Source organism: Morus notabilis, unplaced genomic scaffold, assembly GCF_000414095.1.
Source record: "Morus notabilis unplaced genomic scaffold, ASM41409v2 Scaffold329, whole genome shotgun sequence".
Taxonomy (NCBI): domain Eukaryota; kingdom Viridiplantae; phylum Streptophyta; class Magnoliopsida; order Rosales; family Moraceae; genus Morus; species Morus notabilis.
Window position 1 is genome coordinate 1,250,150 of NW_010358084.1, and position 18,137 is coordinate 1,268,286.

At 34.1% G+C, this 18,137-nt stretch overlaps 2 protein-coding genes across 2 annotated transcripts; one reads left to right on the plus strand and one right to left on the minus strand.

The window, feature by feature from the left end:
* Positions 1-827: 827 nt before the first annotated feature.
* LOC21409972 (RING-H2 finger protein ATL52) lies at positions 828-1,724 on the minus strand. Its single transcript, XM_010091816.2, has one exon. The coding sequence runs from the start codon at positions 1,499-1,501 to the stop codon at positions 971-973; it is 531 nt and encodes a 176-aa protein (XP_010090118.1). The 5' UTR covers positions 1,502-1,724; the 3' UTR covers positions 828-970.
* An 11,081-nt stretch (positions 1,725-12,805) lies between these two features.
* Positions 12,806-16,852, plus strand: LOC21409974 (mechanosensitive ion channel protein 10). Its single transcript, XM_010091818.2, has 6 exons — positions 12,806-14,379; positions 14,473-14,596; positions 14,902-15,195; positions 15,284-15,486; positions 15,885-16,187; positions 16,541-16,852. The coding sequence occupies exons 1-5, from the start codon at positions 12,998-13,000 to the stop codon at positions 16,156-16,158; spliced, it is 2,277 nt and encodes a 758-aa protein (XP_010090120.1). The 5' UTR covers positions 12,806-12,997; the 3' UTR covers positions 16,159-16,187; positions 16,541-16,852.
* Positions 16,853-18,137: the final 1,285 nt, after the last annotated feature.

Sequence of the window (18,137 nt, forward strand, 5' to 3'; positions counted from 1 at the left end):
ACTCTGAATTTTAAAATTAATTACAATTGAAATTTAATAATGACATTATTAAATTGACTCTTTGAGACATGAGATTTGCATGTGATATGGTATGAAAAATAAAAATCTTTACCTTCCACGTGTAAATTATGTGTTTTAAACCGTTTATTTGATAACATCTGTTACCTATTAGATTTTAATTGTAATTGATTTTAAAGTCTAAGGTGCCGTTTGCTAAAATTGAAAGTTCGAGGTACATTATGTAAAAATAAATAATTTGAGGCGTAATTGTACAATTTACTCCTTTTTTGGCCGGGGAATTGCACGAACTATTTACTTCGAAAAATTATTCATTGCACGAACTAGTTTTGCCGTTTTAGTTCTAAAAATATTTAATCCCCCGACTCCTTTTTTGCTGATCCAAATTATTTCTTAATTGTTTTGCTAGTTAAATTATATTCTTTATTGCTAACCAAATAAATTAGTAACGCAAATACAAATATTACATGATACAAAATCTGGATTACCAAAAGTTGCTGACAAATACATGTAAGGGCCCGTTTGAGTTTTTAATTTGAGTTAAGATGTGACTTCATGTGAATTTTTTATTGTAGTAAAAAAGTTAAATGTTACTGTTTTTAAGAGTTTTTTACTTTAGTAAAACTCGAATTCTAAACTCGAATCGGTGAAATGAACGGGACGTAAGAAAAACATGATAAGAATTAAGAACTGATCATGAACTTTACAGTCAATATGATGGATCAAAACTATACACCAAAATATCAAAACAATACATACACCAAGACAAAAAAGTTTTGCTTACTTGCTTTGTATTTTCTGTACCCGCCAAACAAAACCCCTGGCCCAATTTAAACAAATAGTACCACGAAAACTCACCATTTCTCCGTTCGACCTTCCTTTGTCATCAGCGTCAACTTTTATCTGTCTCACAATATTGAAAAGACTAAATTACCACTAAAAAAAAGAAAGATCAAACGGAAACCGCAGAACCAAGCCAAACTTCTCTCGAACTCTCCTCCGGCGCTGCCGGCGCCGCCACGTGGCGGTGGCACCGGCGGACGCCCACCGGTGTCCGGCATAGAGGACAGTCGGAGTGAGAGAAGAGCCACATGTCTATGCAAGGCGCGTGGAAGCAGTGCCTGCACCTCGGCAGCTTCCTGATCTCCTCTCCCTCCTCGAACGCCGATAGACATACGGCGCACTCGGAGTTTCCGCCACCGTGCTCGCCCGCCGACATCTCCTTCTTGTACTTGAAGCTCGACGGCAAGCCGACGGCGCCGTTCTCGGCCACGGTCCTCGTCGCCGCGATTTCGATAATTGTGTTCGGCCTCGTCGGCAGCCGGTTCCGGCCATCGGCGCACAACCGCATGACGATGAGGTTGTAGAGAGCGAGGACGATAGCGGCGGTTCCGACGACGATGAGGCCATAGTACAGCATCGGGAGGTTCGATGACGTTGGCGGCGGCGGTGGCGGCGACGGTTTTGTGAAGGGACTAGCCATGGGAGATTAATTAGGGCTTGGAAGGAGATGATGATTAGAAGGGTTTGAATTTGGGAGAGGTTTTGAGATTGATATAATCATGAAGAAGGTGGAGATTCCATTGTTGTTGTATTATATTTTAATGATTATGTGCTTAATCTAAAAGCCGTGGTGGTTATGTAATTGCGAAAGAAAAAAAAAATTAAATAAAAAAAACGAAGAAGAAAATAATTTGTGGGTGTGAAAGAATGAAGACAAAGCAATGGCAATTTTTTTTTTTTTTTTTTTTTTTTTTTTAAAAAAAAAGAATACCTTTTTTTTTTTTTTTGCTAGAACAAAGTAATGCACAATTGTAGATATAATTAAGTAGATATAGTAGATACTAATAACAAGGGTGGGATGAGAGGGACTTCTAAAATTGTTGATAAGTATTCCCTTTTTTCTTTTCCTCTTTGTCCATTTATGGCCAACTGAGAGCATTGAAAAATTTGGTTAGACTCGTAAAAAAAAAAAAAAAAAAAAAAAAAAAGGATTCGACAATGAAACACATCAAAGAAAAATTATCTGCGAGGACCTTCTTTTTAAAGGTTAAACGACAAAAATTATGGTGGAGGGTTATCTCTTTGTTTTGTTTTTACTTTTTATTTTGTTTTTATTATAATTATTATTGTTGTTGTTGTTACAATAATTTTGGTGGTTCATTCTAAATTACCGGTCAACAGCATAGATCATTGTCAAGTGTCAACCATAATATTATTTCATCTTCTTAATCAATCGTGTTTTCAACCACAATTAAAATTTAATTACAGGGTCACGAATTAAATCCAATTTAATAAAAAGCATCAGCCTATAATGCATGAACAGAACAAATTCCTATTTAAAATATTATCCAGAGACGCCGAATTCGTATCTAGTTTTCCCTTAATATAAAATTGCGATTTCCTTCATTTGTAATTTTGACGCTTTTGTCTTGATTTAAATCTGACGCGAATGTATTGTTGGAATATTTTTATGTGAAATTTCATAATCATAATAATTAATTTTGTAGTTAATTAAATTATTTTATAGATAATTGTATTAATGTAAATTAATACATGTATGTGTGTATAATATCAATTCATAATAAAATGGATAATTTAATCTCTAATATGCTTGAGGCCCTTAAATTCACTCTCTTTAAATATTTAATCAGCGGCCAAACTTCCTCTGTATCCACGTTTTTAGTTAAGGCCCATTTTTGCCCTAGATTGCAATAAAAAGCCAAGGGGCAAAATTTGGTGCCCCTTGTCGTGTATGTGTGTGCCTATGGGAGTTGAGAGAGGCAGAGGAGAGAAGAGTTCAAAACCCTCCAAGGCCCTTTGATTTTATCAGATCATTGAAGCTTCAACTCCGACCGATCAAGAACGGATTCCGGCCACCACGAATGACGCCGTTCTTACGTGTGGATGAGGTAATCCTAAAACCATTAATTTTCTATATGCTTCAAAATCCAATTTGATAGTTTCATTTTTTGGTTCAATGGTATTGTTGTTTTAACCTCATTTATGAGTATTGGGAACCCACTTATTTCTAACAAATGGTATCAGAGCCCATCTTATTGGATTTGAGGTTGTAGTTTTTTTCTTTTTCTTGAGCTTACTGTGCACGTTCGTGCACTTCATGGGGTTTTGTTTTCTATGGGTTTTTGAGTGAAATTGATGTTTGAAAACCAAAGAGAATGAAATTTGGAGCAAAACCCATCTATGAACGTAAAAAATGGACCACTGGAGCTCAGTTTTCCAGCGGGTCTGATTTGTAGTTTTCAGAGCTCAGGGAAGCTTGAAACGACATGTTGTTTATCATCATTGTGGAAAAACGACATGTCATTTGAAGGAGGAATTGTGGCTATCGTGTGAGTGAAACGACATGTCATTTTTAGTAAGCCCAAAACGACATGTCGTTTTTTAGAACAAAAAAAAGTCAGTTTTGACCAAACTTTGACCTGTCCGTACGAACACATCCAAAGTCTGTTTTGACCGATGTTTTCGCCGTTGTGCTCCGTTTTTCATTTTCAACCCAATTAAATGATTTATTTTGGGTTTGGGCCACCATAAAATCATGTTTTTTAATATTTCTATATTATTGATTGTATATTTTTATGGGTGGCTAATTCTCACAATTTTTCAAATAAATTTTTTCTGGGCATTTCGTATACAATTTGTTTGATGATTGACGCCATAAAATTTTAATTATGTTTATATTATTATATGGCATAAGTAATTGTGAGAATTCGACAATAGTGAATGTTTATGTACTTGTCTGTCGTGAGTCTAAATATGTCAAATTATCTCGATTATTATGTTACGGAGCTCTCCCACAAAATTGAAAAAGGCATTAAGATACACACACTCCTTACATAGATGCACGTGAGCTAACCAAAAATATTTTTTATTTAATTATTGTTTTTTCTAATGATTTTAACATATTTTTGGGTAGTTTTAATTCTCACTATTTTGAGACCTAAGATTTTGGGGCATGTTTGTTACTCCATATTATATGGTCATATTTTATTTGTTCTCCCACATAATTTGATATTTTGGTAAATAAAATTTAGACATATAATATGGATGTTTGTTCAAATTTTGGAATGCCCATTTTGTGTTTAATGTTTTAATGCCTAATTATTTGCATAGGCATACATGGTCTCTTTTGTGTTAAAGTGAGATTGAAAATTTTAATTAGAAGCTCGGCGCTATTATAAAGCTTAAGCTATAAGTTTATCCATAATTTATTTATTATTATTTGATATCTTGTTTTATGTGAGTATCATGTGTTTTGATTATGCTATCCAAGTGGGAGGAAATTAGAAACATTTTTCGTGGATTAGCATAATCACTAACTCACATACTATTATCAAATAATAAATTGTGAGATTATATGGATAAACTTAATTTGTTGATTATGTTCCAAAAGTCCATATGGGTAATAGAATTATCCTATCGATAGTTTCATTGCTTGGTAAGACGCTTGAATCTAATTGGAGCTTAAGCTTGTTGTCTTTATCCATGTTTTTTGTTTACATATTATTATTTGACATTTTGTATTATATGAGTATTGTTGTCATTGATTATGCAGTCCACGTGGGAGAATATTGTGAATGATTATACATGGACTTGCATAATTACTAAACTCATATTATGGTCAAATAATATATTGGAGTGTTAAGGATAAATGTATGTATTTATTATATTACTAAGATCCATACGGGCAATTAAATTATCCTATCAATAATTAATTGTTTGGTAGGATGCTTAGACCGGTGAAGGAAGTTTGTTGGATGTCATGAACCGCATAATCTTTACTATCCTATCGGTGGTGGATTGATGTATTTGGTTGTGATATTTGATGAATTGTCCTTACCTGTGAAAGAGTTCTATTCTTGCTCAACGGAATCTAGCACACAATGATCATATTGGCTTGGATCATTGGGAAGGCTAAGTAAAGGGCAAATTGCATGATCTTGTTTTACATGCCTATTATTGGTTACCCATGTTGTTTTCTTTAGCCTTAAGCAATCCTTACATCTCCGCTATCTTGACGTTAATGGGACAAGCCATTATATATGGTATGATTCTCTTTATGAATCTATTAATGCTGAAATGGACATAGCCTTGAGAGTGGATGTATTTCCTAGCTCCGCTAATGTGTTAAAAAATTCTATGATGAGTGGGAGTGTATGGATAACGCCGAGGAAGTAGTGTCTCAATTTTAGGATGAGACAGTCACTAAAATTAGTTTTATGGAAAACGTTGTCGATAAATGCACATGTGTAAGGTCAGTGAGAGCAGTTGCATGTTTCTGTTTTTTAAGTCGGTGACAACTTGCTCGAGGCTAATGATTCTGACCAATTGGTTGAGACAAATAGCATGTTGCCTAGTCACTTTGGTATGAGAATCTTAAAAAAGCCTCTTATGTTCTGGGCATGTAGATTCTCCGTGACAAGGATAAGTGCATTTTCTAGTCGTCTTAGAAAACCTATATTGTTCTTGTTTTGAATAGGTTCAGTATGCATTCTTATTCTCCTAGTAAGTATTGTTAGTTAAAGTGACAAACTCTCAAAGGTGTAATGTCCTTATGGTGAAGTAGGAGAGATCAGATAAAGTTGTCCCTTATGCTTACGTGTTTAGCAGCCTGATGTATGCTCAAGTATGCACACGTCTTATTATTGCGTTTGTTGTTGACGTGCAAATTCGGTACTTGAGTGACTGTTGTTATTATTACTGAATTAACTGGGAATGAAGTACCAAATAGTTGTGTATCGACAATCCAACACCTTGGTTGCAGTTAGATCTCGTGATGCCGATTAATCAGGCTGCATAAATGATAAAAGAAAAAGCTACTTTGTTGAAAAGTGTCAAATAAACACTCGTAGCGTCCTTGATTGTGATGCGGAGTATGTGGCATATCGTGAGGCTATTTGTGTGATGTGATTGTGGAACCTTATTTTAGCACTAGGAGTAGTTCACTCCATTTCTGGACCGGCTGAAATTGTGTTGTAAAAGTTCTATAATAGTATATTTCTCTTAGAACACTAGAAACATTGTCCGCTCAAGCATAATGATGGTGTGTTCTATTTTTGTAAAGAGAAATTGTAAAAGATCTCATTGTTACTGAAAACACGCCTATAAACAACATATTGACAGTTCCACTAAAGACTTACCTATTAGGTGTTTTAAGAACACGCATCCCACTCGGAACTGTAAAGAGCCTGTAATTGTATTGAGTTAGTGGGAGTTTACGATCATTTGTGTGTGACATGTTGTTGATAAGGATTGCTTATGCCTCAAATAATACGTGCATATTCATGGATTTGTCATTTTATGTGTGATGTTGTGTTGACACACTTTTTAGTTGGTAAAGTGACGAGTTGAAAAGAGACATCTGGTTGTTAGTCTCTATCATTATTTTTGATCCATATATTAAAGTTGTCATCATGCTTTGATGAATCTCTAACACCTGATTATATATAATGATTGTTTCATATCGATGCATTATTGGAACCCATTTATTTCTAACATGCATGGTATCATACGGAGTATGCTACGTTCCTATTTGAAAACATTTTACAAATAGAAGTTCTATATATCATTTTCTTTTCCTACACGGTAAAACTATAGAAGTTTTGTTTTTTCTTCTTTTTTTTTTTATTGTTTTTTTCCAAGTATATAGAGAAAACTTTATTTCTTTTTTTGCTTATTCTAATACATTTTACTCGACGTTTTTAGTATAATAATTTGAATGCGTCCTACTTCCTAAGAAAACAAAATTAATAATCATCTTAAAAAAAATATCTACCAAATATTATATAAAAAGGATGAATGTTCTAATCTTTTCTAATGCTTAAAATGTTTTAAGCGCATACATGTACCAATTATAAATGCATTAGTTTCTTAATTAACATATTAAAAAAAAATGTTTTACACTTTGTTTATTAATAACAACTTCCAATCAAGCCGAGAGTTCCCGAGTACATAATCTTCAAGCCCACAACTCAACAATGGCGGAAGCTGCCAAACCCAAGGACGCGTTTTTTTCACTCTCAAAACTTCAATTGCCGGGTTGGGATCTAATCCTTTTGCGGTACAAGATGGTTAGGTTTTCGGAGCCTAAACAGCCCCACGGTAACACAAGATATCCTCTCTAGAACAGCTTTCATTGCGAAATTTTCGATTCGACAACTTGGGTTTCGAAGCGCTTAACTGAAAACGTGAAACTTCCTTTCCGGGAGTCACTGGATAGTGTCAAGCCGGCGGTTTCGGCCTCCGGCTTTCTTTACGCCGTCACGACGGAGAGAGACGGTTTTTTCGCGTTCGATTGGGAGAAAGAGAGTTGGGAAGTGTTTGGATTGCCTGATCAGCCGTTGTCTGACTACGATTATTGCAAACAAAATAACATGCATGTCGCGGAGTATGAAAGTCGGTTGGCTTTGATTTGCATGGTGGAAGATGATTATGTGGAATATAAAATTAAGAGCCCTTTTAGTGTGTATTCTAACAATTGTTGCACTAATGAATGCTTGCTATGAATTTGTATTTTGTAACTTTAAAGGTTCGGTTCTTAAAAGAATTCAAAGTGAGAAATATTTTTGTGGCCGGGTTGTGAAGAATTTTTCCGAATAGAGTCTGATTTTGAGCTGGTTGACATCGAGAGATGGAACATAACAACTTTAATTTTAGAATACACACTAAACGGGCTCTTAATTTTAGAAATCTGCTAAACACTATCATAACAACTTTAATTTTAGAATACACACATATAACACTAGTACACTTTTTTTTTTTTTTTTTCACGTTTCCATTTGATGGTAATATTCATCTCTCTTATAGGCTGTGTAAGGCAAGTATGACTTTAGATTTTCCCCTTTCTCCTCACACGTCAATCAATTTACAGAGACTTGAAGTGTGCGTGGCCAATACTTAAATCCATGAACAAAGTCCATTCTTTTCAAAAAAAGAACCAAACTCCTTGTTTTTTTTTTAAAAAAAAAATAATAATCCAAGCACCAGTTATTGCCAAAGAAATCTTCAACAATTATTGCTTTGCCTGTCCCTCCACCATTAACAGTAAGTTTTTTTTTTTTTTTTTTGCCTCTGCTCCTTTATAGATGGTATCATTCAGCATCTAGTTTAGAAAAGTGTCTGTTCTATGTATTGATTTTCTTCCGTGCAAACTGTTAGAATCAAGTCTCACATTGGTAATAAATGGAAACTATGATAGATTTATAAGGAGTTGGCTACTCCACTCCATTTGGGTTAACTTTTTGAGTTAGAACTCCAAGATTTTATAGTAGAGTTTATGGTCCTAACAATTAGTATAAACCTAAATGTTACTAAGTGTACGCACGAGATGAATCCTTAATATGTTGAATAAGGTGCAGATCCTTGGTTATTATCTGCTACTGAAAAATTTCATGAAAGCTCGAGGTAGATCTTCCTTCCACACTAAAGTGAGGCCATAGACGTGGTGGTGACCTTGAGGTTGTTGTGCACAACATGAAATGCGGAGATATGCGATAGAAAGCAAGAAGTGGTGGGATCTCCACGTAACATAATGGAGGTGTTATGGAGGATCTGACGGCTGGAATGGGTTATTAGAACTGCAGTTCCTATGGTGGAGCCCATGGTCCTAACGCAAACTACAAAAGAATGATTACCTAGAGAAACTTTTTAGCCCCCGTTTGTTTTATTGGTTTAGTTCAATTCAACTTAATTTGAACAACAAGCACAGATTGAATTCATATTTGGTAAGCATGCAATCTGAATTATGTTTTCGTTTGAATTGAATTAAACTGTCTAACTTAGAGTTTAACTCCCCTATAAAGTTTAATCATTTTTTGAACAGTAAAAAGGTGCCCACTCTCTCTGCTTTTTATACATACCAAATACAAATTCAAATTTTATTCCCTATTCATATTAAAATTTTAACTGCACATCCAAATACTAATTCAAACTACAATTTAAACCGCATTAATTTAAATTTTTCTGTTTAAATAAAAAAAATTTAAATCAATAAAATTCAAACTAGTGAACAAAACGAGGGCTTAATTTATATACTCACACTTAGGACATGGTAAAATAGAAATGATAAATCAGAAATTACAAGTAGTCAATTATTTTATCAAGTTTAATCATTCTCCCAGCAGGGAGAGAAAAGAGGATCGTTGTCCTTCAATTGTGAAATATTTGCAGTACTCACCCTTTAAATGAGAAAATAAAAAAAGGAGAATACAAACGTTTAACATGTTTTGACAGTATGTTCATATTCATGGACTATGAGATTGAAGAAAAGTTACTAGTAAAGACCAAATTACATAAAGCTATGAAATCTTCTGAAAGTAATATATAAATATATATATATATTAAAAATAGAGACCGAATTATTTTTAATTAAAAACAAAGTCTACAGCTAGGGTTCTTAGTTTTATGTACTTTTTTGGATATTTTTTCGTTCCTTTACATTATAGATTCAGTTTGTTTATCGATTTAGAGTTATTTAAGAACAATTTCTACATTAACAATGATCCAATAAACTTGATGCCTTATTGTTTTACAAATTTCTTGCACTTAGAACTTTTCGATTTCCACTTTTTTTTCAGATGTTTTTCTTTTATGCTTTAACTTTTTTTTTTACTACAAATATATATAAAGAAATAAATTAAATTATAATGACACTTGATGTATTCTTATATGGTATTCTGAATCCAGTTATGAGAATTAGTCTAAAAAATGAATGAAAAAGTTAAAAAAAGATCCTCTTTTTTTCACATGAAACGACTTGCCGTTTAAGAGCAACAACAAAATATATAATGTTGGGATATGTAAGTATGTTCGATTCGATGTTCCTCCTTTCTCCTGAAAAACAAAAACTCAATGTCGTTTACTTGAAGCAATAAACACTTGTCGTTTTTGTCAGATACGGTCCATCCCCGACAGGAAGAATGACATTAGAAAACTGATCTAAAAATGTGCAAATGTTGTATAGTGACCTCTAGAATTACTACACAATTACACGGCGGTGCAAATATTTCTTTTTCGGATAGAGTTGCACACAGCAATTCGATCTGAAAAATTTTGGTCGAATTCATCTCTCTTGCACCAAATATACAAGATAAGCATCACTTAAACTTTCCTTTTTCCTCTCCTGCCCGAATTTCATAAATTTTTTTTTATCACATTGAGTTTTTATTAAAATACTATATAAATATAAATTCAAGTTTTGACCAATCCAAACACAAACTCAAATAGATTCTCAATTCACATCCAAACACAAACTCAAGTTATAACTTCAACTCAAGTTATAACTCAAATTCAACTCAAAATCTACACTCAAGTCACTATAACTCAAAAATGCAATCAAACAAGCCGTAAGAAAAATTAAAATTTTTTTTTGAGAAAAAACAGTATAGTAAAAAGAATAGCCTTTTGTGTGTTTGTCTTTGCGGTGTTATAGTAGGCCTTGACGTTTTTAGTCTCTTGATCTCTATCATCGGAGTCATCCATTAATTATAGTGACGTATTTAAAAGAGTTAATTGTGTGCTCAATTAATTGTGCACCTCTTCCCTTTTCTCTTGTTGGGATTCGGTACACATGCTACCCTTTAGAACTTTTTAGTTAAACTTACTAGTGGTCTTAATTTGTAATCGGAGTTGAGTCGTTAAATGTGTTGTGATGTTTTATGTTTGAATTGGTATTTATACTTCTCTGATTTAGAATGTAATCTCCATTTAAAAAAAATAAAATAAAGAATGGCCTTTTTTGTTCAGTTGTTTCGATGAAGATGTGGTTCGCGGAGGAATTACAATGCAATAATAAAAGAACGAGTTCCAGAGCCAAAAAATAACCTAGTTGTACTTAAGTGGCCCCTTTCCAACGTGCTGTCTGAAAATAAGATGTAGACTTATTTTTCTCTCATATTAGCTTTTGGAAACATAAAGTTGGAATGTAAAAATTCATTGGATTCGCTTTTACAATTTATTCAGTTTCTACGCAATCGCAAGCTGATTTTTCTTTGCTTTCTGAAAGTAGTGGCGTTATAATCTTGTAGAAAAGAAATTAAGTAGCATTATTCTATAAATTGTTGAGGGTATCTAAAAAAAAATTAAAAACATAAAAATATCTCGTTTTTTTGTCTGAATTAGGCCGATAAAATTTCGTTCTTATTTATTCTGCTCCATCACATACACACACATTTTGATCACTTTGATTTGGAAATTTTTAATGAAGCTAAATGACAATGGTCCACCAAGAACAAACTCAAAAAGGTGACAGATAAAGTTTTTTTTTTTTTTCTTTTCGACTGGGAGAAAGTGATTTCTCAAATATATAAAATAAACTATTCAAAATATTTACGAAGTAGTCAAATTAAAGGAGCGCCCTCTTTTTTGCCCTTTTAGATTGAGGGCTTTATTACTTTAGGTATATTTTATTTATATTTTAAAAAATAAATAATTAGGACTAATTACGTAATTACACCTCTTAGTTTTAATATTTCTCAATTTGTCCTTCTATTTTTAGAAACTACAAAAGAATGCTTTAAATTTCAAAAAGTTTTTCAATTCCATCTCTCGCATACTTTGTGGTAGAAAAAAATAACATAACTACCCTTAAATAATTCATAAAAAACATTTTAGATTCAAAAACGTAAAAATCCATAAAACAAAACCTCAAATTTCAAAAAAAAAAAGATCTTGAATTTTATGTTTTTCAAATGTTAAAAAATTTTTAAAAGATTTTTCTAAAGAAAAAAATTATTTAGAAATAATTTTGGTCTAATTAAAAGTATTTTTGTTTTTTCCCTTGTTTTTTGACTCTTTTTTATCTTGAATTTTATGTTTTGCAAATGTTGAAATATCTTTAAAAAAAATTTCTCAAGAAAAAAATTATTTAGAACTAAATTTGGTCTAATTAAAAGTATTTTTGTTTTTTCCCTTGTTTTTTGTCCATAAAATGTGTGATACATACAATTGAAACAAAAGTTTGAAATTTTAAAAATATCTTTGTAGTTTCTAAAAACAGATGAGTAAATCTAAAAATAATTAAAATTAGGAGGTACATATAATTATGTAATTAACCCATAATAATTATTGTTTTCTTTTTTTTTTTCAATAGAATTTGGTTAGAAGACAAGCTCTCCAGCTTAGCCGTGTTTACCATAGTCGCCCACTATTCAGCGGCTTGCAAACAATTCATATTCCCATTCTACCCTCTCTAATACATCCTGTAGGACCACCCATGTTAAGGGCCTTTTAGTAACAACACAATAACCGCTTTTATGTTCAATTTACCTAACCCACCTAACTCTCTACATCTCTGACCATAAGCATTATTTTCCCATAATGACATATTTAATTACTTTTTGTGATTTTGACCAATAAAAAAATAATGCTGCAAACTGATAGATAGCGCAGCTCTTTTGAGAAGGAAGAAAATGATATCAAATAAAGTTGATTAGTCGTCGTTGAGTTTGTTAATTTAAATTGTCAATTCGAATTAAACACGTGATTTTACGTAAAAACTGTAGCAGAAAAATACGTGAGAACTACAGCAGAAAAATTAAAAATGAGTTTTTATAAGAACTTTTAAAATTAAAATTTAAAACTTACATTTGAATTGTTTTGATCTGTATATTCATTACATTAATTTATCTTAAATCATGTTAAAGAAAACACAACTTGGTTTAAAAAACTGCTTGTTATATTTGAATCATGTCAAACTTTCAATTTTCTCAGCTTCACTTTCCCGAGAAAGTTCTTTTCTGGGACTTTGCTAAACTTGTTTTTCTTACAAACCAGCATAGATCAGTTTGTTTTTGAAAAATTCTTGCCTTTCCTTTTTCATGCTCTGTTTCTCTCAACCAAGCAGAGTAAACACCAAACATATGAACAAAACCATCAATGTTCTATTGATTGTTTGTTTCTCCAGAAGGTTTCTTCTCTTTCCCGAGAAAGTTTCGTCCTTCCCCAGAAGTTCAAACCCGGTATGGATGCGAGAAAAGGCGGGGCGGAGAAGAAACGAACAAACGACGTCGTTTTGCAGATTTCGAGCACGGAAAAAGGAACAGCTTCTGGGTCTTCTCCGAAAGTGTCGAAAGACTCCAACTTTGAGCTAACAGAGCTAAAGCCTCCGAAAGTCCCAAGTCCGACCAACCCAGTTTCAGTTTCTCGGCGGGCGTCGATTTCGAGGTCGACTTTCTCGAAGCCCAAGTCCAGACTAGTTGAGCCACCACGTCCCGGTGATCCCAAATCGGCTGAAGAGAAATCTCGGTTGAAATCAGACACAAGTTCTTCTCTTTCAAGCTCGCCTAATGTAACTTCTTCCCCAAGCAACAAAGTCAAAGTCTCCACTCCTAAAGAACACCAGAAATCAGCTCCGGTAACTCCCAAAACGCCTCTGATTTCAACACCACCGGGAGAGGAAGAAGAAGAAGAAGACGATGATGATGAAGATGTGTACAAAACAGCCGATCTCAAGGGGAGACAAGAGGCAAGTAAGAAGAGGAGAAAAGTGAAAGTTACTCTCTTGATTGAGTGGGTTTCGTTTGTTTGCATAGTGGGGTTTTTGATTCTTAGCTTGACTTTGCATGAATTGGAAAAGAAATTGGTTTGGGGATTGGAATTGTGGAAATGGGGTGTCTTGGTTTTGGTGATTTTTTGTGGTAGATTGGTCACTGAGTGGTTTATCAATGTTTTGGTTTTCTTGATTGAGAAGAACTTTTTGCTTAAAAAGAAGGTTTTGTATTTTGTTTATGGGTTGAAGAACAGTGTGCAGGTTTTTATATGGATAGGTTTGATACTTTTGGCTTGGGGTTTGTTCAATCGTGGGGTGAGGAGGTCTAGAGGAACTACCAAGGTTCTTAATTATGTTACTAGGGGTTTAGCTTGTTGTCTTATTGGAGCAGCTATATGGTTGTTGAAGAATTTGTTCATTAAATTGTTGGCGTCTTCTTTTCAGTGCAATAGATTCTTTGATAGGATTCAGGAATCACTCATTCATCAGTATGTTCTGAGGGTACTTTCCGGGCCGCCATTGATGGAGATGGCGGAAAGAGTTGGGAAGACGCCGAGTACGGGACAGCTGAGTTTCCGAAATGTGAAGAAGGAAAAGGGTGAGGAGAAGCAAAAAGGGAAAGAAGAGGTGATTGATGTGGATAAGCTCAAGAAGATGAAACCAGAGAAGGTTTCTTATTGGACAATGAAAGGGTTGGTTGATGTGATCAGGGGTACTGGATTGACTACCATTTCGAACATATTGGAAGACGAGGAGGACGGGGATGCCCAGAAGGATGAGGAGATTACTTCTGAGTGGGAAGCAAAGGTTGCTGCTTATCGGATTTTTCATAATGTTGCCAGGCCTGGTAGCAAGTGAGCAAAATCTATGCTTCCAATGTGTTTGGAATTTTCCAACAACTTCACATTGATCAGAAAATTTCTGACTAATATTCATTGTTTGACTAGGTACGTTGATGAAGAAGATCTCTTGCGCTTCCTGAGTAGAGAGGAAGTGGATCTTTTGCTTCCGAACTTTGACGGAGCAGTAGAAACCCGTAAAATCAAGAGAAAAACTTTGAAGAACTGGCTGGTAAATTTTTTTAAGAGAAAATTTCCTCTTTGCTATTAATATGCCAAAAAATTTCTTCTGAAGATTTTTTTTTCCTTGATTTCAAGTGAGTCAGACAATCTGCAGAATGAAGTTCTGCTATTTTTTTGAAACTTTTTAACCTGGAAATTGATCTGTGAGTGCAAAATACATGCAATACGTAGTTGATTCGACACCAAAATGTAACATTCTATTGCAAGGCTTAGGATATATATGTATGCATAACACAAAATTCTGACTGAAAAGAGTACCGATATCTTAACTGTTAAAGCTGTTCTTGTTTGCAGGTGAAGGTTTACCTTGAACGCAAATTGCTGGCTCATTCATTAAACGATACCAAGACAGCCGTAGAGGAGCTGAATAAGCTTGTCTCTGTGATTGTAATTGTGGTAGTCATAATTCTCTGGTTGCTCTTGATGGGATTCTTGACCACCCAAGTACTTGTATTCATTTCATCCCAAACTCTGCTGGTTGTATTCATGTTCGGTAACACTGCTAAGACCGTGTTTGAAGCCATCATATTTGTATTTGTGATGCACCCATTTGATGTGGGAGACCGCTGCGTCGTTGATGGAGTACAGGTAACTTCTCTAACCATGGATTTCATTTCCTTGATGTGTTGTTGGACACCCAACTTGGCTTGACATGGTAATTGCTGATACCTCACAGCTGGTTGTTGAAGAGATGAACATTTTGACAACGATCTTCTTGCGATTTGACAATGAGAAAATCTTTTATCCGAATAGTGTTTTGGCAACCAAACCCATCAGCAATTTCTACAGGAGTCCAGAAATGGGTGATTCTGTTGAATTTGCTGTTGATTTCTCTACGTCGATCGAGACTATTGCAGCTTTGAAAGCCAAAGTAAAAGCGTACGTGGACTTTATCTTATCTTGCCTCCTAAGTATTAGGAATTGTTTCCATTGATTCTTGTTTTAAATTTATCATGAGTTTCATGAAGATTCTGGATTTACTATATGTGGAAACAGACATAGTAGTTAACCGTGCACTTAATAGTTTGAAAAAGGATTTTTCTGATTCATTCATGGAGAAAAAGTAAAACAAAGCAGAGTTTTGGACAGAGATAAATGAAATTCTTAATCTTTACCTTCTAGTGCTTATCATCTTCTTCTTTCTCTATATTTTTATTGGTAAGGGCAATAGATGAATTTGTATTTTCACTGCTGTTAGTAATACTTAATTCCTATCTTTTTGCTCTCCATACGTTTATAGAGATGTTGAATATTGTGTAAAAACAATGAAACTTCAGGTACCTGGAAAGCAAACCTCAATACTGGCGTCCTGCTCACAGCGTGGTGATTAAGGATATTGAGGATGTCAACAAGATGAAAATAGGTCTTTACGTCACGCACACCATCAATTTCCAGAACTACGGCGACAAGAGCAGCCGAAGGTCTGAACTGGTGCTAGAGTTGAAGAAAATTTTCGAAGAGCTCGGAATTAAATATCGGCTGCTGCCTCAAGAAGTTCATGTCAGCTATTTCAGTTCAGCTTCTTCAGCAGTCTTATTGCCACGGCAGTGATCTTTTTCGATTCTCCTTTAACCTTGCAAGTATGTTATGTGTTTTTCTCCGAAATCAATGAGTCATCTTCTTTTTTTATTGCTCGATTCTCGAATTGGTGGATTAAGAAAAATGAGTCTCAAACCAGTGGCCACAACATGTTAACCTTTACGTTGGTTTACTCTATTTCTTGTTTTTGTTGTCGAGAACAAAACATATCTTCTTTTGTGGTCCTGAAACTTGACAAGAGAAAGTATTCCTTATTCGACAAATTTCGTGAGAAAATATAAAGAGAGAAGATCATGGGAGATGATGGGTTTTTTTTTTCCCCCTTCTTTTTTTTTTCCCATTAACTGTACTTATTCTCAGTTTCTGAATTTTGTTACATTTTCTTCAATGGCAGATTAAGGAGGTGGGCTAGAGCGTGGCAAAAAGAAAGTGCGTTGTAGATCAAGCAAAGAGCTCTTTATTTAGTTGGTAATACAATTCTTTTTAAGTTTTAGATTTGTAAACAGAATGCCATGTTTGCAATTCATATTTGAAAGGAATAAGAGCCGCAAAATTATGATGCTGTGGGTGTCTGAGTCTGAGAGATGGGAAACGAGATTTTGGTACCTAAGATTATTTGTTGAGATTTTTGTCAGTTCATGCTAGCCTTGATAGTCCAATTTTGTAAAAATCATGTTCAGTGTCGGTTTTTTTTTTTTTTTTTTTTCATCCTGGATTTTGGTATTCATTTTGATAAAAATTCAATTCGAAGTTCTTTTGGTTGTCAATTATAAATACCATATCTATACGGTAATGAGATGAAAATAATCGATTCTTGCTTAATGTCTGCTAAATGCCTTAACCGGTTGTAACTTATTAAAAAACAATCTCTAAAAGCAATGCGAATACCAAACGGACACGAGACAGCAGAGGATAACTTGATGTTGAACTATGACAAATGCTCTGACTTTGATCTATTCTGGCCTCTTCACTTTTAGTGGGTTTTGTTAGATTTTTTAAAATTTTCATTGGGGTTTATTTTTCTTGATTCTTTTATAATAGCTTCTGAAGAGGAACATGCATAGTTTAAAAAGATAAAGAAAAAAAAAATTTGCTGAAAATTCATTCCATAAACGAAAATAATGTGCAAGCGTTCACGATCATGCCTGCGGCAGCGTGGTGTTAATCAAGCTTTATACCATTTTTTAAGTCTAGACGTCCACAGGGAGAATTTGGCTAAAATAACCAAGTAAAAAAATAAAATTAGAAAAATGATTTTTTAATTTTAATTTTATTTGAATAAATTCTTAATTATATAATTAATAAGTATTGTTAACAGAGGTGGTCTCCTTCCTGAGGCCAAATACTAAATTCGAGCTCTCTTCCTTCTCCTCCCTTCTTCGAGCCCTCATGAACGACCAAGAAGGCAAGAGAACGACCCAAAATCCTCATCCCCCTCTCTCTCCCCCTTCAGAACCTCTAAGATCTCCTCTTCCCTTATTATGGAGTTTCCAAATTTTGTTCTCCAAAAAGTTCTTCCAATAATTTCTTCTTCTTCAAAGCACTTAATCAAACAAAATATGACAAAAATTTCTTCAACCTTGCGGATCTAGAGCTTTGATAGCTAGGGAGAATGAATGTGAAGAAATCAAAAAAAGTTGCCATGACTGAGCACTTCGTGAGGGAGGAGAAACGGAGCTAGCTTCAGGGAGGGTTTTGGGTTCCTTTTTTTTCGTTTTTCTTTCTTCTCAGAAAGTCATTTTGCAAATAAAAATTTTTGAATTGTCATTTTATAAATAAAGCTTTTCTATTATATTATTTTTACAAAGGCCTCCGTCCACAGGTCATGTGAAGTTGATATGAAAATGGGAAAAAATTGAAAATATCACTCAAAAAAGTAACGTCGCTCCACTCAAAAATAAATCATTACCATACAATCACAATCAATAAATAGAAAATAAAATGTCATGTCATTTAATTATTTAAAATGACATAAATAATAAGTCTAAACA

Excerpts from the sequence above, each read along its gene's own strand:
- LOC21409972 (XM_010091816.2), bottom strand. The coding sequence starts at position 1,501 with ATGGCTAGTCCCTTCACAAAACCGTCGCCGCCACCGCCGCCGCCAACG.
- LOC21409974 (XM_010091818.2), top strand. The coding sequence starts at position 12,998 with ATGGATGCGAGAAAAGGCGGGGCGGAGAAGAAACGAACAAACGACGTC. Across the intron at positions 14,597-14,901 it reads AAACTTTGAAGAACTGGCTG|GTGAAGGTTTACCTTGAACG; the intron begins GTAAATTTTTTT and ends TCTTGTTTGCAG. Across the intron at positions 15,487-15,884 it reads TTGAAAGCCAAAGTAAAAGC|GTACCTGGAAAGCAAACCTC; the intron begins GTACGTGGACTT and ends ATGAAACTTCAG.